The sequence below is a fragment of the Neolamprologus brichardi genome, chromosome 6 (genome assembly GCF_056152115.1).
Source record: "Neolamprologus brichardi isolate AB-2024 chromosome 6, ASM5615211v1, whole genome shotgun sequence".
In the NCBI taxonomy this organism is placed as follows: Eukaryota; Metazoa; Chordata; class Actinopteri; order Cichliformes; family Cichlidae; genus Neolamprologus; species Neolamprologus brichardi.
Window position 1 is genome coordinate 7,534,049 of NC_142109.1, and position 22,625 is coordinate 7,556,673.

At 39.9% G+C, this 22,625-nt stretch overlaps 2 protein-coding genes across 2 annotated transcripts; one reads left to right on the top strand and one right to left on the bottom strand.

Moving 5' to 3' along the window:
• The first annotated feature begins 856 nt into the window (after positions 1-856).
• LOC102795411 (hemicentin-1-like) lies at positions 857-9,451 on the top strand. The gene is made up of 7 exons (XM_006804357.3): positions 857-976; positions 3,328-3,442; positions 3,858-3,933; positions 6,573-6,711; positions 6,785-7,102; positions 7,945-8,172; positions 8,369-9,451. Exons 1-7 carry the CDS (start codon positions 922-924, stop codon positions 8,437-8,439), a joined length of 1,002 nt encoding a protein of 333 aa, XP_006804420.1. The 5' UTR covers positions 857-921; the 3' UTR covers positions 8,440-9,451.
• A 5-nt stretch (positions 9,452-9,456) lies between these two features.
• Positions 9,457-15,168, bottom strand: ubn1 (ubinuclein 1). The gene is made up of 14 exons (XM_006804359.2): positions 14,876-15,168; positions 14,306-14,410; positions 13,704-13,802; positions 13,308-13,448; positions 13,038-13,129; positions 12,366-12,951; positions 12,193-12,263; positions 11,974-12,103; positions 11,755-11,879; positions 11,236-11,316; positions 10,983-11,126; positions 10,840-10,887; positions 10,162-10,733; positions 9,457-9,584 (listed from the first exon to the last, which is right to left on the bottom strand). The coding sequence occupies exons 1-13, from the start codon at positions 15,095-15,097 to the stop codon at positions 10,184-10,186; spliced, it is 2,394 nt and encodes a 797-aa protein (XP_006804422.2). The 5' UTR covers positions 15,098-15,168; the 3' UTR covers positions 9,457-9,584; positions 10,162-10,183.
• Positions 15,169-22,625: the final 7,457 nt, after the last annotated feature.

A 22,625-nucleotide genomic window follows, 5' to 3' on the forward strand; every position in this document is an offset into this window, starting at 1 on the left:
CCTGAGTACACAACTGTTTCACACCTTAAGGTTAACACTCCCTTGCTACTTCCCAGAGTTCTCGAAGAGACAAAAGACTTCTGCTCTGGAGGTCCTGTTTCCCACCAATAGGCGGCTTTGCCTTAGTTCAACATTGCGAAATCCCGATTTTTAAATAAAATGATGGCATCAACCCTGGAAAGAAACCCAGTATATGTGTGAAAAACTAGTTAAATTAAAACTAGGGGGATTGATTAAATAAAACGCTTGTGAACATACCGTCATTACCCATTCAGAAGAAATTCCCACTTGTGCCGTTTTTAAAATAAATTGCATGCATCGCACCAAGCTGAGATAATGTCAGATTTATAAAATTAGTCTACCCTGAGTACACAACTGTTTCACACCTTAAGGTTAACACTCCCTTGCTACTTCCCAGAGTTCTCGAAGAGACAAAAGACTTCTGCTCTGGAGGTCCTGTTTCCTGCCCAACAACCTTACTACCATTTGTCTAGGTGAGAAGGGGTGGGAGGTGTGGGGTGGGGGTGTGGGGGGGGGGTGGGGGGAGGGGGTGGGGGGGGGGGGTGGGTGGGGGGTGTGGGGGGGGGGGGGGGGGCAAAAAAAGTGCCATTGTATTACTACTTTTCTTGACCCTCCCTTCCTTCCTCTCTTCATATACCAACAGAGAACGCCCATGGTGGGTTTCAGAGGCCAGAGCAAAGGAACTCCCTCGTCATCAACTTCAGACACACAGAAGCAAAGCAAATACACCCCCCCCACACCCACACGTGCACTCACTCACACACACATACACACACACACATACACACACTCACACACCCCACAGTTCCACATAAACTAAAAGAACCCACTGCTACCTCATAAGTCTCAGGCTGTGGCACCGTCAGCATCGATCAGCTGTTAACGTGACATAGAAGAAGGATGGCTTCTCCTGGATGGGCCGTCGCGCTCATGCTGTTTCAGCTCTTCCACTCAGGTGAGTGAACTGATGACTGAGTGGGTGCAGTGGGCAGCTCTGATGAGAAGAACCTGTTCAGTGTAGAAGCCAATTGGGCGATAGAAGCAGATAAGGTTAAAAAGTAAGGTTAAAGAGTGTGACAAGAGAGATAACTGGGACTGATGATGAGTGGGCAGAGTGTGGTGGCTGCGCTTGTAAGAACCCCTGAGGCAAATTGATTCGTAGTTAAAAATGACATGTGATCACTTTTCTGAGGGTAAAGTTACTTTTTTTTACTCTGCTAACCTAATCCACGTGTTTCAGCTCAGGTTTTTCCAAAATTGTAGGAAACTATTTAACTTTAAAAAAATGTAATATGTTGTTAGAGAGGATTCAAAGTGGTTACACATGATCATATCAAACATGAGACATTTGAAAACATAACACAAAACATTATCTACACATGTAAAGCTCCATTCTGCATCAGAAGAAATTTGAATTTGTGATTCTTAGACAGACTTAGCTGACAGTACTTCCCATTCACATTTTGAACGCAGGCTTTTCCTTAAAGATTTCCATCCCATCTTTGGGGATGCTTCCATTCCCAAAGATCTGCAAATCAGGAAAAAAAAAGACGTCATTTATCCTTCAGGTTTTGAGACTTGTGATCCTGGTTTGGTCAGGAGACTCTCTGTAAGCTAACCCAGCTGGCAGTTGTACTGCATTGTTCACGTTGCAGAGTGGCACATGGGAAACACAACTATAAATTTTGACAGCCGGCACGCCTACTGCCAGTGAGATCATCTGATAGGCAGGAGAACAACCCCAGGACTCGATGGAACAATGGTCAATTGAAAAGAGGAGCGAGTTCTTACGATTTGGGCAGGGTGTCCTTCCTTCCTCAGAGGAACACACTGGGTGTATTCAGCATGTTATGAAACAATAGTTCACAATAGATCAGCTAAAATGAGCATTATTTCATGAGATGGCAAAATTTAATTGACCCTTGCATGTATTGTGTTAAGACTGAGAAAAAAAAAATTACTCATGACATCATGTGGGTTACAGTGCCAGGACAAACATAGGAGGAGACCCATCCTTTTATTCATGTTTTTATTTATAGTATTGGGTTTAACATCACAGGTACTCAGTGTGTTAGGTCTACATGTACAGTATCCTCCTTAATGTTCTGTTTTTCCATCTTATGGCATTGTCTCCACCATGTTTTACAGATGATGTAATGTGTTTCATTTCATAAGCCGTTTACTGTTATGGCACGGTATGGATCCATACCGCTAACTGACTGCTGATAAAAGCAGCAGGATGAATCCTGAAGCGTAAAGGGCTCTCTGCCCAAGTTCAGCCAAATTTTATAAGACAGTGCTTCACAGCGTAAATAGATAATGACTCAAAGCATACCGCAACTCCCAGCAGAGCAGCTTTTCAGTGACTGAAAATGAAACTGAATGCAGAGAGACACACAAATGGGGTGCGAGTGGTTGCAGAAATGGCCTGGCAAAGCATCTCAAGGGAGGGAACACAGTAATTGTCCATGGGTTCGAAAATCCAGGGAGTGATTAAAGGATTTTCCTCCAAGTATTAAGAACAGTTTCTTTAAATACATTTAAAAATCCATTGTGGTGGTCTACAGAGGCAAAATAATAAATAAATAAACATTTTTTAAAAAAGTAAATTTAAAAAATCACTTTCTGCAGTGTTTTTGTAGCTACTTTCACTTTCAGAAGGTGGAGACAAAAAGCTCACAATGAATTTTTAACAGTTTTTTTTTTTTTTACAAGCACAATGGATGAACCCCAAAAAGTTGATTCTGTTCATCTGGACGTAGCGTTTTCAGTGGGAGAAATGTTTGTCCCTCATTCAGTCTCAACTGAAGAAGTTGCTAGTGTTTCTCCCACTGAAAACTCTACATCCAGATGAACAGAATCAACATTTTGGGATTTCCTTACCTGGATGATTGAGCCTGCACGAAACATTTTATAGTATTTTGAGGTTTTCTTCCAGTTTATTAAAAAAAAGTACACGTAACACAAGGTTTTACAGTATTGCTGCCCCACAGATTGAACTTAGACAGAAAGGTACAACATGCAGTCTAAAGTTGCATAAGCTGACATTCGTAAGGAAAGCTTTAGCAACTAAAGACTTGGATTATTATAGTAAAGCGAGGAAAATTAGATCTTTTTTTATTTCTTAGTTAAAACCTGTTCTGTGGATTTCTGAGAAAAATAAAAGTGCAAAAGGATTTTGCACAGACCTTAAAGATACAGTACACAGTGTTTACTTTCATGACTTATGTCTTGCTCTTTCTCCCACTCCCTTAACCTCAGGTACTTCATACGCTGTTTTCACTAACTCACCATCTCTTCCACCAGAAATCGCACTTCCCTTTCCAAATGTCAGCCTTGTCGCTTCTCCCATCGCACCTGGAGAATCAACACAAAGTGTCCTCTGCCCTCTAAAGATATCACCCTCCACTGTGGTGGTCAGGTATGGCAAAAAGAATGAGTGATTATTTCAGGCTGACATAGGTGGTCAGTGATAAGAGTCTGTGTGCACTAACTTGCTGTTCACTCATCTGTGCAGTTTAAAGCCTTTTTGGACAGTAAAATGATAGCTTGGTGTCACTCAGACATGGTGACCTTGTGGTATTTCATTGTTCAGAAAGGTTCACGAGGTTTTGACCTTGCAGTCCTGTTATGTTGAGCTTCTGAAATCTATGATGCAAAGATCAGCACTCTGATTTTTATCTTGGATCAATTTCGAACTATTAAATATTTCAGTTGCTGTCATGACTTTTACTTGACTTTTATTGAAATGTAAGAGGCAACATCAAGAAACAGTCACCAAATTAACAGAATCATCTGCGTGTCTGAGGGAATTAATTGCGTATCTCCTTTTACAGGTTTGGAGATCCAGTCAAAGCGAACTGCTCCATACAAAGAATGGGGTATTTTGGCATTGGTTGGGAAGTCCCACTGGTAGGTTAATCAGTGTTTGATTATACACAGTGTTTTATATGTTGAGAACCAAACAACACCCACTAACTAAACTAAATATAAGGCTTATATCCTCACTTTGCAGTTTTATATAAGAGAGCTATATATTTTCATCACACAGTCTTCACAACTTCATAACCAATGCAAAGAGAGTTATGCTAAGTGTGAAGTGTATTGGGAAATAAAGAAAGCGCACTGCAGATGCAATATTTGCTTTGAAGGCGTTGACTGAGAAGTATTGAGAAGGTCAGGAGTTGCACTGTCTTTGTGGATCTAAAGGACATGATAGGGTGCCAAGATAGGAACTGTGGTACTGCCTGAAGAAGTCAGGAATGGCAGAAGATGCAAGGATGGTGCCGGACATGTATGAGGACAGCGAGACATTGGTGAGGTGTGAGTACATCAGGGATCGGCTGTGAGACACTTCTTGTTGACAGTAGTGATCGACAGTCTGACAGATGAGGCCAGGCTGGAGTCTGCATGGACTATGATGCTCACTAATGAAATTGTGATCAGTAGTGAGAGTATGGAGTAGGTGGAAAAGAACCTGGAGACGTGGAGGTATGCTCAGAGGAGAAGAGGAATGAAAGTACAACTAAAACAGGATAGATGTGTAAATCAGAGGAAGGCAGATGAAAAGGTTACCATGGAAGCAGCAGAAGTGGTGAAGGTAAATTCAATTCAATATTATTTATATAGGAAAAACTTTTTAACGAGAAGAAACCCGTGGAAGAACCGTGCCCACGGAGGGGCAGGCAATTGTTGAGATTGGTTGGGGGTGAAGAGAAGGACACAGGGCAAAAAGACACTGTGGGAGAGAGCATAATTTCAGCATAATTGTCAATAAGGAAAGTCTTAAGAGTAAACTTAAAAGTAAAGAGGGAATCTGTCTCCTAAATTCAAACTAGGAACTGGTTCCACCAAAGAGGAGCCCGAAAGCTGGAGACTGTCTCCCATTTTACTTTTTAATACTCTAGGAACCACAAGTGAACTCAGTCTGACTGTGAAGTGATCTGATGGGATGATACAGTACTAGAAATTCTTAAAAGACATATTTTAGAATGATGATTTTGAATCTGATTCTGGATTTAACAGGGAGCCAATGAAGAGAAGACAATATAGAAGAAATATGTACTCTCTTACTAGTCTATGCCAGTATTCTTGCTGCAGCATTTCACCTCAAGTAAAGGCATTTCAGGGAGTTTTTAAGGCATCCTTATAATAATGAATTACCATCATCGAGCCTAGATGTAATAAATGCATGAACTAGTTTTGGGGGTCCACATAGCGGGGCACCTACATTGTTCTGTGTAAAAACGTGATTGCCCCCTAAACCTAATAACTGGTTGGGCAACCCTAAGCAGCAACAACTGCAATCAAACATTTGTGATCACTGGCAATGAGTCTTTTACAGCACTGTGGAGGAATTTTGGCACACTTGTCTTTGCAGAATTGTTGTAATTCAGCCAAAATCGAGGTTCTTCAAGCATGAATGACCTTTTTAAGGTCATGCCACAGCATCTTAATCTGATTCAGGTCAGGACTCCAAAGCAGTCCTGCTCTTTTTCTTAAGTTAGAGGTGGACTTGCTGGTGTGTTTTGGATCACTGTCTTTCTGCAAAAACCAAGTGCTCTTCAGCTTGAGGGCACAAACAGAAGGCTGGATATTCTCCTTCAAGATGTTTTGGTAGATTCATGGTTCCATTTACCAGAGCGAGTCTCCCAGATCCCCAGGCAACAAAGCAGCACTGGACCATCACATTACTGCCACAACGTTTTACTGTTGGTATGTCGTTCCTTTTCTGAAATGCTGTGTTACTTTTATGCCACAAGTAATGGGACACACCCCAGTCTGACCATTTTTCAAGGCTTGGGGATCATCACGATGTTTTCTGGAAAACTGAACTAAGCCTTTATGTTCCTTTTGCTCAGCAGTGGTTTTCATCTTGGAACCATTTGGGGACATTTTTGCCCAGTCTCTACCTTATGGTGAAGTCATGAACACTGACCTTAACTTAAGAGAGGCCTACCATTCTTTGTTCCGGGGTGTTTTGTGACCTTTTGGATGAGTCGTTGCTGAGGTCCTGGGGTAACTTTGTTCGGCCAGTGAAAGTTCACCACTGTTCCATGTTTTCGCCATTTGTGGATAATGTCTTTCACTGTGGCTCGCTGGAGTCCCATAGCTTTAGAAATGGCTTTATAACCTTATCCAGACTGAGATCTGAGTTACATCGTTTCTCATTTGTACCCGAATTTCCTTCGATCGCAGCATGATTTCAAGGTTTTGAGGACTTTTTGGTCTACTGCCTATTTAAGAGATTTGATCGAGGACAGGTGTGGCAGTAATCAGACCTGTGTGTGGCTACAGAAGTTGAACTCCGCTTTTCAAAGACGTGATACACCACAGTTAATTTCCCCTTAATAATAAACACCATTTAGAAACAGCATTTTGTTTACTTGTTAATATTGAAATTAGTTTAATGGGCTGAAACATTTGAGTGTGACACACACACACACACACACACTATCCATTGTGTTTATTGTTCATTGCCTTCACTTGAGGGAAAAAAAGAAAAGAAAAATCTGAATAGCTTTGTGATTTGTTACCCTTTGCCACTCCAGAACCGTCCTAACTTTACATCACAAGGTTTTCTGGTCTGGAGTGTTGAGAAGATGACTGACTGGACCATCAAGCCTGTGTGTTTTGCCCTATCTGAACAGGGAGGACAGTGTTACAGTAAACTCACCCTAATAGTCTACAGTAAGTCAACAGCATTATCCTTCTGACATGCATGAAGCACTTTACAAGCTGATATGCCAACCCCTCTCCACAGAGCCTCCAGACAGAGTATCCATCACATTTCTAAATCACAATGAGTCACTGTTTGAGAGTGATCAGTATACTCTACAGTGCCACGTTACAGAGGTTGCGCCTGCTGAAAACGTCCTCGTGACCTTCTACAGAGGGGAGAAAATGCTGGCTCAGATGCACTCTAATACATCCAGTGAGAAGAAACCAGTTACTCAGAGCTTCACTCTGAACATCGTATCCAGTAAGGAAGACACTGAAGCTCAGTACTGGTGTGACGCCAAACTTGAGCTGGGACCTGAAGGACCACAGCACCTTCCAGTGATGGCATCACAAAGACTCTGTAAGTGAAACCAGTGATCTGCGCTACGAATTTTTGGAATTTATGTGGATTCTGTTTTTTAATTTCCCCTTTAGTTCTTTTTCCCTTCTCCACATCTTTAGGATCCCTCTTTGCTTTTTCTGTAAGGCCAAAAGGGTGGATGCAAGCTATTTGCTTCAAACACTGCAGCATCCATTTAAAACACGTACATTTTGAGCTCCAGTTCTGCCACTTGGAGCTTTCCCAGCATCACTGAACAACTGCTTACCCAGGCTACGTTTAATGTGCATATGGTTATCAAAGCTTAAAACAGCATAACAGCTCTGTAGGTATAACCTGATCTGCTCAGTGCGCGGGATGCAATATTATGGTAAAGCCCCAACAGCATTTCCAAAATTGCTTTTTACATGGGAGTGACAACTGTGCAGAAAATACAGCAAAGAACATATCAACAGAGTTCAGGTGTGGATAATCCTAATATTTATTTACTTATTGACTGTGGGAAATGACCACCAGAGCTTCTGCCATAGTCACAATATATGCACTGTTAATAACATATGACTGAAGACTTTCTGCTCTACGAACCAGTTTAACACTCAAGAGGCATTTTAATGAGGCAATATAAAGCTGTTATGTGTAATGTTTCCTTATGCAATTTCAAGAATCACATATTCAAACTACTTCAAATGAAACTGCACTCTTTGTTCTCCAGTCATATACCTGTCAGCTGTAAAGTGTTACATACAACTGCTTAAACCATATTTTTCTTCTTACTAGAAAAGTGAAGAAACAGAGTTTCCTTGGTTAGATGAAATGTATTACGTGTCTTTTCTTCCACTGATTGTTTTTTCTTCTTGTTTCAGTTGCACCACAGCTTAGCTGTCCTGTAAAACTTAAGGTGACAGAGGGCGAGAGATTCCCATGTGAGGTGACAGGAAACCCTCAGCCATCAGTGACCTGGTTCAGAAATGGGCAGATAGTTGCCCCACCCTCTCATTTAAATAAAAAGGATGCTGGAAATTACACAATCCAAGCTAAAGGATTATTTCCAAAAAACTTCACAGTGGAAGTGAAAATCCTTTCTGCCAGAGGTAGGGCTGTCTGCATTACTACTAAGCACAATTAATGCTCCCTGTTAACATTTCTACTTTCATTGATCCAAATCATCCTTCCTGGAGTTTGAGAAATCTTTTGTTCTGATATATGATCATGTAAATTCATGAGAAGAATCCTAAACCGAAGGTTTGGAGTAATCTTGTGCTGAAAACGGTCTCTTCTGCTTTCCAGGAACTGCAAACAGCTGTTGTGGACATTCCTTGCTGCTTGTTCTTCTTACCCAGATGATAACTCACGTGTAAAACCTTAAAAGCTCCTCTTTCCATGTTACTTGGATAAAAGTGCTCCTGCTGTAGAAAATGCAGAGAAATGTTCATTGCTGTGTCACTTCTTGTGTCCTCAAGGCTCAGCTTTGAATGTGAATGTCTTTATGTGCATTTCAAAGACAGTGGAGTCTCACTAAAAGCAGATGATGCTCTCTAGTTGTTCTTTTTAATCGTTTTGTTGCTGAACTTCTGTCCAGGTACATGTTCTTATGTAACTAAGCTGTCTTTGTAATCTGCCCAAAAGGCAAAGTTCACATCTTCCAGACTGAAAGCTTCTCTAGAAAGAAATTCACATTTTAGTCCTTAGTCACTTAGTGTTCATGGGTATGTGAAAGCAGTATGATTTAATTAAAAACAATTTACTTTTCAAGAGCTGAAACTGGAAATAAGGTGAGACAGTCCAGCAAAGGATTCCAGAAAGATATCTGGTTGTCATATTTTCTTTAGAACATCACAATGGTGTTTCATTACTATTTGATATCTGAAGAAATGCCGAGTTATGCCCCCATCCTGCCATGTAAAGAATCCAAGAGTTTTTGGAAGGATTTTCTTTGGATTTGGAAAACTGGATCAATGTGTTGATGTGGGTGAGGGTAAAAAAACATAAAATAAATCCTTGGGCATAATGCATGTGTCAACTCACTGTCCAAGTGTCCTGCTCCACCCCCTTTTGGAAACTGTCTGGGTTAGCTGTCAAACCAAAGGCTGCACCCAAAGGGTACAAGAGGCTAACTGTCTAACAGCCTGCTCTTTAGTTGGGTAACTTTAGACTTCCTCATCGTCCTTTAGGCTTGTTGAGACATTTTATTTTTACATCCTTATTCACAGCTCCTGCATTACTCCTTGCAATACTTTCATTGCACAATAAATTTCAGCTTAAATAAGCTAATTAGGCAGTTGAACCTTTTGTTGTTTGGACTCATTTGTTACTAAAACCTTCAGTTGCTGTACAAAATGTTAAGAAAATAAAGCACCAAATAAACACCTATGACATGCTCTCTTTATTATGTATTAAGTGAAAGTGTGTAGTTTAAGACATTAACTTGGTTGATTTTAGTATAAGAACTACTCCATTAGAACCTCATCATGTGCCCAGTTCATCTTCAAGGATTCTGCTCCATCTAAAAAGAAAAACGTTTTATCTACTTGACAAAATGTTGATTGTAAAGCTTTTAGTTTGACATTGAAACTTATTGGAATACTTAAAGCATCTTGCAGCAATTAATGTGTTGTGTTTGATAAAAACGTAAACTACTAAACCATGATGTCACACACTGGTTTGGTCCCACAATGAAGTTTTTGCTGCCATTGTCGTGTCGAAACCATTAGCTAACACACATCCTGGATAATCCTCTCACTCTTAGCAGACAGAATGCAGGTTTCAGGATTTTGGAGCCAATTTTGAACCTTGGAGCAACAGCCATCTTTTATTTTGTCTAAATATGAGATTTGAATTTGAAATTAATTTTGTTTCCAGGACAAACATGTCCCTTCGGTTGTTGATTTTTGTCATTTTGAGCATTTCTGGTAATTTTAGTTCAGTTCTATAAAACTGCTATCCAATTAATTCCCTAAATCATTGGAGTGTCCCCTTTTCGTCCCCTTTTATTAAGACAGAAAGAAAACTGAACATGAGGAGCACTACTCTAAATTCAGAGTTGTTGTAATGTTAGAGCAAAAAGAAAATATACAACTTACTGCATGTCTTTGTTGAAGGTTGTCATTTTGTAGCACCATTACCTTCAGAGACTCTCTGCACCTGAACAGCATCTGCATGTTTGGTGCCTCCAACCTGAAGCATCTGAGGCAAAATGTCACCACATGTACTCTGTGCTGGGAAACCAACTGGGCTGGACTGAGGAGGAGGAGGGAGGAGGGGAGAACTCTGTGTCTCCGAAAAGCTCCAGTGATGAACAAAACACTTGGTTTTTGCAGCTTTTGCTAGGAGCTCCTGGAGCCCTGGGAGGTGTTGCTCCTGAGCCAGGGCTTGTTCAGCAAGGAGATCCAGGAGGGAATGAGTGGGAGTCTCATCAACTTGAGATTTCTCAGACTCTGCATTTGAGGTGGCTCTGACATTCAGATCCACTTTTTTGACCTCGCCCTTCTTCATGGCAGCACCCTCGTGAACAGAACTGAGTATATTGGAGCCTTCAGTGAAGGCAGAAGCTGCTCCTCTGGACATTTCTGTCAGTGGTGAATTTCCCCGATCGTCATTACAGTCATCTGAGAATGAACATGACTGCTTCTTCTCACACTTGGCCTTCTTCGTTCTAAACATGTGAAACAATGCTTGCATTTTTGGTAAATAACTTTAAACATTTTATGTAGAAATTCATACAAGTAACAACATTTAATTCCGCACATCGCTGCACTCACAGTAATGACGAGAGATCTAACAATTTCCTGCTCTCCTTCATCAGAACCCTGAGAGAGAAAAAAGACATTTAAGTGGTAACATGTGTATAGTTAAAAGTATGAAAATAAAGTTTCAGCACTGAAACTGCACCATTATAGTTTACCTAGATTGCATCCACCCTTTTGGCCAAAGCGGTTTGACCTCATTGTCAAGAAAGATCTTGAGATGCTCTTCAACCTCCTGTTCCCCCTTCCTTTCCTTTTTATAATTGTCTGCTTTTGCTTTCAGCACTTGGCCCAAACACTCTCTAAATGACAGAACAGGTCAAAGTGTCCGTTTTCATGGACTAAAGCACAGTTTTAAAAGATCTTACTGAAATAAAGCATGTTAACACGTGATTGATCTTTACAGCTTACCTGATCTCCTCATTCCACTTGAACACTTTCTTAGGACCTGCTTTTCTCCCAGTTTTCTCCTCATCATTGTCCTCTGTTGCTCTTTAGATAAACAGAAAATGCCATTGTCAAAGAGGGCTAGGGATGGTCCCAGTAGTCCAATTCTCTTTGCAAGCACCTGCACAGCCAACATGCTAATGCTAAGCTAGCCCAGAAGCCAGAGTGCTGTTAAAGCTGAGTAAATGCTGATCCCAGCCTAGCAGTTGCATGTACATGCTGTAGAGTAATGTTCATGTCGCATCTGCCTTTTTGAAATTGTACAATTTGGTTGTGTCAGCCATCAGCCTTTTGTGGCAGAGGGGTAACAAGTTCAAAGTTAAAGAAAAGATTGTAATATTTAAATACAGCCACAACTGTGGCAAAGAATGGGAGATGAGACAACGTGGTAAGTAGGAAAGGAGATTTTATTTTGTTAAATAAAATTATAGACACTAGTAGCTGATAGTCTCACCTCCATTTTCCAAGAATAAATGAACTTACTTTGAAGTCTTGACTTGTTCATATGCCTGACATTCTTCATTGAAACATGAAATCTGCTCAGGCATAGATCTTCCAATGGCATCTTTAAGTTTCTGCATGGGATCTTCCACCCCAGGGAGCTCCCCCTTATCAAGAGCACATATAAGAAGCAGGTCACACAAGTATAAATAATTTACAACTCTGTAATAGAAATGCAGCTGAACACATGAGCACACTCACCACTTGTGCGATTAGCAGTTTCTTTACACGTTTGAGAAGCGTATCTCTGCTACAGGGCAGGAAAGACGACAGGTGTGTGTACACCTTGGAGCGCAGTGACCCACTCTGCTCCCGACACTGTAACTCAATGCTGTGCCAAAACACCAAGAGCAGAAACATGCATTTAAACACCACACTCAATGGTTTTACATTTAAATATGTTCACTTGGGAAAACTCACTCTAGCAGGATTGAGTTGATATCTGGACTGAAGAACTTGAGTTTTGACTCTCCCTCTGATATCTTGGCTGCCTAAAAATCAGTGTAAACATTGTTCATTAAACTGCAATCAGTTTGTCATCCTATACAGTGTGCACAGGCATTTCCTTTCAGCAGAAATACATAACATCTCACCGCTGTGAGTTTTCTAATGCTGTCTTTCAGCGCTGGGGGAAGTCCCTCTGGCAGCGGGGCGCTCTGTGATGTAGAACTGGAATCTGACACAAGCTGGGTTTGCTCTGGTTCACATTTCTCCAGAAAATTATTCTTTGAATTTGAAGTTCGGGTTTTGGAATCAGAAAAGGTGTCGAGCTGCACGGGATCATCCGTTTTGCTTTGGATCAGCTGCATCTCTAATGCTGGTTGAGGAAGTGATTTAGGCGATGAGATCTCTTCACTGACTTCTAACAGAGAGTCCAGATCAATATCAAAATCTACTGTGCTGGCTGCTTGAATAAGAGCGTGGTCATTGGTTGAACCAATTAAACTGAGAAGAGGGTCAGTTAGCCCCATGCCTCCACCCCCACCTGCATCTGCAGGAAACAGAGGGGTTGCTGTTGCACCCAGATTTGCAGCTGCCTTGTCCCTCGCTCTCTTCTGTCTCTCTCTCTCCTTTTCTTTTTGAAACTTTTTCAGCATGCTGGTGACGCTCAGAGTCCTAACAGCCTTTTTCTTCTTTTTGATCTCAATCTCATCAGTCTGCCCAATTTCAGACAAAGAGCTACAAAACAAGAAAATTACAAGGGAATAATTTAGTGTTGTTAAGTCAGCTTTACAGCATCAGTATCTAACTTTGGTCAGCCTCACCTTGACTTATGATCCATGTTGCTTTTTATCTCTCCATCTGCTCTGCACAGCTTCTTCCCTGGCTTCTCCTGATCATTATTCAGTTTACGTTTCTGGGAAATTGTTCAAAGGTATTGAAAACAACTCAAAAACGTTATAAAGAACCAAAATGTTGGTGCAAAAAAAAAAAAAGTTTGGGTACGAGGATCAATAAAAAAATTTCCTTTTAAATCTATTTAGCAGATTTGCCAAAATATCCAGCGCAGCCAGTCATGTACTCTTACTGCTTACTTTTGTCATCTCAAGCGTTTCCTCTTCGGCTGTGAGGTCATCGTCTTCGGTGTCAGAGGCCTGGCGGAACTGCAGCACGCCCGAATTCACATAGAACCCACCAAATTTGGTGGTGATGGAGCATGGCACGAACTCGTCATACTAAAAGCAGTATGTAATACAATTACAGAAACTACTGAGGGACTGTATAACCACAAGCAGTACACATGATGCCTGTTGAGAGCTTTCACGTGCAGCAGCGAGCTAATGCTTAAGCAGAAACAACATTTACTCAGTGGTGAGTGAGGTTATTGTCATAATCTATAAATCAAACCGTCTTTTTGTGCAGCACAGCAGGCAAAGACGAGTTTATACCAGCTGTGAGAAATTTCAAAAGGTGTTCTAACACCGACTCACAGCCTCAGAGTTGTCAATGAAAGAATCCTCGTCATCATAACCAAATCCGATGTCGATCAAGTCCTGGATGCGGTCCTTTTTTTTCTTAGGTTTGGCACCCTGTATTGAGAGGAAGCATAACATTACTGCACCATTTACAAATGTTTATCATAGTGATCGCTACCTTTTGTTCACACATCAATTTAATGTTATAGGTTAATAAGGTAATTGTTTTTTAAAAAACAAAAGGAGTAACAGGCTGCTTTCGGAGGCACCACCTGTGTCACCACAAGTGAACATAATTTATTAAGCCTTAATATATGAACGTTCTCTTTATCACATTGTATTCTTACCTGCAGTTTCTGAACAGTATAGATGACCAAACAGTCATTATTGGCTGTTATTTGTCAAGTGCCTATTTAAACACACCTTGTTTCACAAGAGTTTCAGAAAACCTGATCAAAAGAGATTCTCAGGTTATCGTGTCCAGGCTGACTTCTGGGCCAACCAGCCGCAGACAAGCACCCATCAACCCTCACAACCCCCCCCCCCCCCCCCCCCCCCCAAAAAAAAACCCCAAACAAAATCTGTTTACATGTTTACAAGAGTAAAAGGCTACTCACATATTTTTCTTCCAACTTCCTTGCAATGGCAGCAACTTCATCGTTCTCCCTCTTTTCTTCCTTCTCTAGTCTGCTCAGTGGTCCTTCAACTTTTGACTGACTTATCTGAAACCCATCAAATGCCATGCCAACCATTGTTTTACAGGAAACTGAACACATGTCTGGCTCCAATGCAACCAGCATGTTTATTAGTTTTTCATGAGATTAACAAATCAAGTCATTCAGAACAGCAATTTACTCCCACTGTGAGTGTTACTTAAGCAGATCTTTGTCCCACTTTGACTATTATCTAACTTTTAAACCCAGCTCTGGCTTTAAAAAGTTATTTTCAAAAGTGGTTTAAAAAAACTAAGTAAAGGCTGCTACTGAATTAGCAATGCAGTTCAAACTGAATTAAAACTGAACTGCTTTTTATGTGTGTAATACCTTAAATGGTTTACAAATTCATGTGGTTAGCCAAAAGCCTAAAATATATTTAGCCTTCTTAACCTAGACTAACTACAGTCACGGGTCTGTTTGTATCTTAACTGGTTACAGGTTAGGAGGGTGGACGTCGTGACTTAATCCCACCTTGTCATCAACAAGCTGCCTGTAGCTGAACTCCGGGAAGCTCCGCTCGTCGGGCTCAAATAATGTGAGGACGAGCCGGACTGTTTCAGTGTCAGCGGGTCGGTCTGAGCGGGATTCTTCCATCTGCGGAAGCCCTGACGGACACCTGTGGGTCGAAGGCGAGTTAGAAGAGGGCGCATCACTGCTGAGAGTAAACAGCTGAACTCTCCGGGGTTCAGCCATCCCAGCGACAGCACACCGGAGTCAGTGGTTTGGTTTGAACTGAGGAGACGGGCAAAGACAGTTTAATTAAACTCAAACTGCGGCAGGTGTGCGCGCACGTGCCCGGCTGTGTTACCTTGGCAACCAATCCCGTTTGTTTAAAACGAGGTTTATTTCTTTAAAGATGGTCCGTCTTCTCCGTTTCTCACGCATAAAACTCTCCCAGAACCAGGTGGAAGAAGAAAGTGTTGAAAGAGAAACAGGATTCTGGAAAAACGTCTGTAAAGCTTTGGGAGTGCCAAGTACTGCCTCTGTGTTATCATAAGTATCCATCCATTTTCTTCCGCTTATCTATCAGTGGCGCCTCCAGATTTTTTTCATAAGGGTGGCCTATATAGGGACCACTAAAAATATTGGGGATTGCGCACAAAAAACAGAATTTCCAGTTTTATTATGCTGTTGTCAAATATAGGTTGCTTGAAAAATATTGCAAAAAAAGAGAGACGTTGCTATTAAAGTTGATATCACTGAAAATAGGTACATATGAAAACCAAATAAGATTTTGAAATCCATAATAATGTGTTTTAAACAGGAATAAATAATTATAAGTTAATGTTAATGTTTCATCTCTCTTGTGCTCACGTTTATTCGAATTATTACCAACATAGGACAGTTTTACCAGGATGGGCCATTAGGGGGAGGGCAGCAAATTTTCGGAGGGGCTGACCATTCTAATAAAAAATGTAGGTAATTTATTCATGCTGTTCCACAAGAGTTTTTAGTTATTTGGTTTGTGCATGCCAACAAGCACATGTCTCAAAGCAGATTTATGTAACAGTTAATATAAATAACATGAAAAACTTTTTTTCAGTAGTTCTATTTGCAGAAGAGGAAGATTGTCTGAGTATGGCCCCTGCTGCTTCTTATCTGGTTTTGCAACACCTGAAAATCTCTGACCTTGTGTTTACACTTTACAAAAAGTCCAAAGATTCTTGAACACAGAAGAAATCTTTGACATTATTTTCGGCCCAGGAAGGTTTGGCTTTTGTGATCCACACTCCAGGCAACCAGACGGACTGACCTGGGCCCAGATGGTACTGGTACAGCTGTTGGGTTTCTTTTCACACATTTGGATGATCTTATAACAAAACTTAACAAAATGTTCACTAAAGTTAGGCACCAGTCGAGATGCTCATTTTGAACTGACGCCTGTGCTTTTTCAGCATCCAGATGAGCTTAAGCAAAGCACTCTGCCACATGTAAATTCTCCTGCCTAAGCAGTCGCACTGACTGCTTAGGCAGGAGGGTTGTATTTCTCCTGTCAAAAGGGACACATCTCAGGTTTAAGTGCAGATAAACTTCAGCATGACAGTCTGCTAGAGGTAGCTTCTCATAACCAAATAACCAAAAAACAGAAACAAAGATTTCTAAGGAAAAACGTAAGAACTTTGACATTGGAAACAAAATTGAGAATTACCATATGCTAAAAAAAAAATCACAACAGAGAAAGAGATATGGCAGTGGGATTTGCGAGAGTTTAAAATTCATATCAACAAGTTCATTATCATCAAGACAGAAGTTTCCAACAAAAACAAACGCCATACATCACAAACCGATACCAACAGGACATCGGCTTTAAGCAAAAGCAGAGGTTCGTTCGAAGAGTCTTAAAAGGCTTATATCACCACTCATTATGCAAAGGATGCTGCATTTACATTTAAACAACGAATAAGACAAACAATGTGTAACAAATGCAAACGACTGAGTAACACCATGCAGACTGCAATAGACATTAGCCAAAAGTATACAGAAGAAGATGCAAAATAGACACCAAAAGGACAGTTTCAATCACAAATAAAAAGTGGGCTTACCAGCCCTAACCCTTAGGACAAACTTTTGCCTTATGGGAAAGTTTATTAGTTTGCCATAATAAATGCCAACATTCAGAACAGTGCATGCTTCCAGATAACAGAAAGAGAGGGTGGATCTGTTACACTTGCCAAAGACAGCTTAAAATGGTAATACGTCTCCCCTAGCAATAGCTAATAATTTACAGCTTACAGATATTCCAAATGAACTGTGCGACCTGAACATGTTAGAGAGGCATCTCATTGCCAAGTGCATAGCATTTGCCAAAGTAATCCCAACAAAAGAGCTGTTCATGGCAATGTTGTCTGTGTGCTCGCTGAGGTACAAGAAGTAGTGAAGTTACCAAGACTGTAACATAATCGCTCATAACTTGAGATCCATTTCTCAAAGGGCATCAGCTGTTTCAGGCTGTGACATGGAATCAGCTCCTCATAAGCTTGTGAGGACTTTGCTTAAACACCATCCAAAGTATGAGGACGTAACAATCAGAGATACACCTGACTTATGCGACCCAACTTAAACAGTGATGAAGGTTGAGACTCTGATGGATAGAGATGATTACTTTAAGGAAAATTTTAACGGGAATTGACAGGTTTGAGACTGAGGCACTTTGTGATGCTGAAAGTGATCCTGAAATTGCTGAAAGAGCCTCAATCAAATAATTGAGGCTCTGCCAACTATAAAAATCTTCCCTTGTGCCCGACTGTTTAACAGGGGTCAATAAATTACGTCAATAAATTAGGAGGCAAAGATGTGAATTACACATTTCTGGACCTCAAACCTGTTAAAGAACACTGGTTTCCTCCATCTTCAGTAGTGAAATGCTTGCACTGTATGACCATTACACATTTATCTGATTTACTGCGAACTGCCTCAATTGATCATATGCACGTTTTCTGCATTAGACTTTTTAGACCTCTCTAAAAAAGTTAGACCTCTTCAGCAGCTGAAAATCTGCACACAGTGACCGAGAGAGGACACGCTGAGACCAGATAATCCTTTTGAGCTGCACTCCGTCTCCAGGTACCTTAAAAAGAATAAAATGAGCAGTGTGCCACTCTGTGAAACATTTATTATATGCTCAAGTTTTCATATTTCTGTCTTTTAACTCCACTCCACATTAGCAAATGAGTATGTTTGATTAAGGTTTGATCAGCATGTTAATGAATGTAACATGACATTTCTCACCATTTGATGTAAAATATATATTTGCATTATCCATTCTTTGCATACCAATTCTCTATCTAGTATTGACTTCTGAGAAACAGAAATTTCTGATTCCGCTAATCAAAGCTATGCAGAGTCGTGTCGACTGAAGTGGAGCACATAGTGATTCTGCATGGACTCAGCATTAGCTGAGATGAACCTAGGCACTGCGTAAGTGCATAAAAAGCCTTAGCTATGACGATGGCTTATGCACACATTTATCTCACCACTCAGTGACTGTTAAATTCAGTGAAAATGTCATGGTGTTGAATGTTAACTTCCCCTTGTTTTGTGCACTGCTGTTTAACAGGAAGTGAAGCCCTTTCTATAGCTTGCACACACATCATTGCATGTTATATATTTCAGATCAATACTCAGTAAGTGCATTTTTTCCCTTCCCGTCTTCAAATGTCTCAAATCGTTTATTCCATGTACATTATGTAAATGTATTTACTTTCTTTTGGATTTCTGTGCATCTGTGAATATTGTACTTTTCAGTCTTATTGAGTTAAATCTATGTTCTGGCATAAGTAAAGCTAAACAAGCAGAGACAAAATTGTATCAAAATAAAACAGCTAGTGTAGCACAGTAACTGACATAAACCTAGACATAGGGGAACTGACAAAAAAAATAAATACATTTAAGGAGGTCTAATGGCTAATATTCACATTGGCACTTTTTGACCCAATTCCAATTAATGTCTCTGCATTAGAAGGAATCACCAACATTTCCTCAGTCTTTCAGAAAAGTTCATTACACTCACAGTGGTGTTTTTCACCTATGTTCTTGCTTTTTCTTTGATGAGTTCAAATTCAAAAAAGATTAAAAAAAAAATAAATTAAATTAAAAACAAAGTATTAAACTCCTGTTTAAAACCTCATTTAGAAACATTTTCAAACTCAGAATTAAAAAGAAATATTAAAAATCTTTTAAAATGTAATTTAAAAAGAAAAATTGGAATCCAGGAATCGGATTCAAAAATCAGTCTGACTTTTGCTTTCCATTTCTTTGTCCTGTTAGCTGTTGGATTAATTATTGGATTATCTTCTCCATTCAGCACATCCGAGACTCTTTTGGTATTGGAGAAAAAGGAATGCAAATTAGGCTAGTGTCACAGTACGGGGCAGCACACTGTATGAGTTTGCGAAGAGGACCCAAAATGCAGGCAAAATGGAACGTAGAACAAAACGAGAATTAACAAAAATATGGCTGATACACGAAGTAATACATAAGGAAAACAAAGATGAGCATAAATAATAACCTAACCTGGCGAAACTAAAAAATAAACATGAAAAAAACCCTCAACATGAAACTTCGCCTGGATGCAACAAAACCTGAAACATGACAAGAACAACAGACAACCTGACAAAGACTGAATGAGAAAACACAGACAAAATACACACAGAAGGCTAATGAGGGGAGTGGGAACACATGGGGAAACAGCTGACACTTATCTGACATAAGGAGACAAAGGAAGCAAAGCCACTACACTGACATAGGACACAGACCTTCAAAATAAAACAGGAAACATGAGACGCAGACATGACAATACAAACTTGATAACATAAGACAGCATGAAACACATAAAGAGTGAGGAAAACTTAAATACAGGGGAAGAGAACACAAGGGGAATCTAATAAACAAATAAACTTCGCTAACCAACATCAAAATAAACGAAATGTAACTTTAACATGAAGACACATTGGCTGTGTAAAAAAAAAGCTAAAGGGCTAAAGACACACACCTTTGATGCTGCGAGGCAAAATATCAATTTTTCACACATAGAAATGCAGAAACTAAGAAAAAACAAAAGTTTACACCCTAGCAGGAGTTCTTCCACAAGCTCTACTTCTAGTGATTCAAATTAACAAGTTGAAAAAACAGTGTGATGACAGAGCAGCTCAAAGAAAAAGCGACATTTACTAAAATATAAGGATATTATCAGCCTTGCTGTACCCTTTATTAGTTCAGTCTAATGTGTATTATGAGGATTCATTTGACCCAGTGCAGGAAGAAAGCGAACGTGAAGAAAAGAGAGCTCAGCTTTTACATGATGTCTAACTGTAACTGATGAAAGAACTAACAAAAAACAAACTGCCAGGAAATTCAGAATCTCCAGGAAACTTTTTAAAAATCACGTAATTCAGGTCAAATCTATTATCTATTATATATTTATGACTTTATATTTCATGACTTTTCCTAAAATTGGCTTATTTATCAAAAAGTGAATTTTGGGTTATGTAGGACTTAAAAAAAGGCAAAGATATTATGATCACTTCAGGCAGATGTGGCAGATGTGGATGAGATGATAACTTCAATGTTAAAATGAGTAGTCATCTATTGTGATGCCGCTCTTTTTTAATGTTCTTTACGTTATCCAAAATACCTTTTTAGCTTTTTGTAATTTTCTTCTGCAATTATTAAATTACTGAGATTTGTTAGATGTTGTATTATTTGTTGTAATCTCTGTTTATTAGTTTATTTTTCTTTAATCTGTAATTAAATTACTTATAAAACTAGTAAAATCCCCAAAAATTAGTCTTAAATCTTTTTTTGTCAAATTGTACTTAAAATGTACAAATTTTTAAATATCTTTGCCATCAGCACAATTGTTCCAGGACAGGGTCACAATAACTCCTCCCTTTGGCTCCAGCGGTTTTGGAATTCCAGTTCCAAAAAGAAGAGTAACTATTTATGAAGCAGGAATTAGTCTATACTAACGGGGTTGCACACAAGCCTAAAAATGATCAAAGTTTTCGATCCCTGTTGTGCACAATTGCAGTTAATTTTTTTGTGCACAATAAAAGTACAGTTGTTAGGCAGTAAATATCTTTTCTGGTATTTAATAAAAATCTACTGAAACATACTTTCGGTCATGTGCTGTCTGTCAGTCAGCTGATCCACAGATCTTAACCATGAATATTTGATCCCCAGTGAAGTGACTGCCTTTGGTGTTTGGACTGAATAGTCTTTGATGAGAGAAGGAACATAGAGCGCTGCCAGCTTTACGGAGACAAAATAGTCACATGAGGAGCTGCACTGCAACTTTTTCACTACACGAGGGCGCTGGAGATCTACAAGGCTGAGCATGGCTCACTATTACAGCCAAAACTGAAACAGCCTATTTCAGGAGGCCCGGACTTATTCAACATTATGAACTTTGGTGAAATGAAATCAGCAGACTCTTCTTTTAAGCCTTTGTTTGTGCCAGGACAATCAATCAACATACGCTCAGTTTATAAAAGATTACAAACATTAATATGTATTTGCAGATTATGATCACATGTTTAAGGTGAAGCCCTGACTGCAGTGTGTTTGTTAAAGTGTGGCTTTTGGACTATTAAAAAACAATAACAGAAAAACTCAGCTACATTTGTAGATTTGCGTGTAACTCCTGGACTCCTTCATGCAGCCTGCACACGGCCTGCAAGGAATTGACTCTGACAATTACAATAATGAGATAATTGCGATCTGTCACCATACATTCAGCGTTAGCGTATCACAAAATAACCAATGCAAGAGTGATATTCCTTCCACTCACCACACAAGTCTGATCTGCATAACACACACAGCACCCCACTTTGTAATTATAAATGAATTTCACGGTGTGAGGCTTTTAATGCAAATAATGTGGATCTTCTCACCAACAGGACTCTGTGTGTGTGTGTGTGTGTGTGTGTGTGTGTGTGTGTGTGTTTGGGAGTATGTGTGTATCAGATTGTGGCCAAGCTTTGTTTGACTAGCTTTCCCTCTAAAACGAGTTAATGGGATGGAAGTTATTTGCTACCCTGAGCTGACGATCCGGGGTCGAACAGAAGGGTTGAATTAAAAAAAAAAACAGAAAAGAAAAAACGCATCAATAATTGTGCAGAAGACAATGAACTAAACACACCAAATCAGGACAAAGAAAGACAGATGGAGACGGCAGGGGTATAGCCTTGGTTTCCGTGTGTTTGTGTGTGTGTGTTTGTGTGTGTGCGGTTAGTGACAGGGACCCCATCAGTGCAGGATCAGAGTGGGGAAATTGGAGGACAATGTTGGAAGAAGGGGGGTGTGAGGGGTTTGTGGGATAATTTAAACCGATTGGGGAGGCGGTGTCCCAGAGGTGCATAATTTACTCATTCATTAACTAGACCAAACAAGAGCCAATATTAATTAACTCGTTGCTCGTGGCGAGGCGCCCCGAGAAGCGCGTGCTTTGTTGTCAAATGACCACATAGGAAGTGAAGGCTTTAAAATGAGACAGGCCGCAGGGTGAAGATGCTTTTAATTTGAAATGTGACAAATAATCAAGGGCATTTGTTCTTAAATGAACTTTGGTGAATGTACTTATGTGCACACATTTTTTTTTTGTTAATTTTAGACTCTGCACTTCCAACACATTTTTCAATTTTTTTAATCTTGTATTATTATTATTATTATTGGAGATAAAGATGTTTCACAAAAAAAGATATGATTGGATCTATGAAGTGAT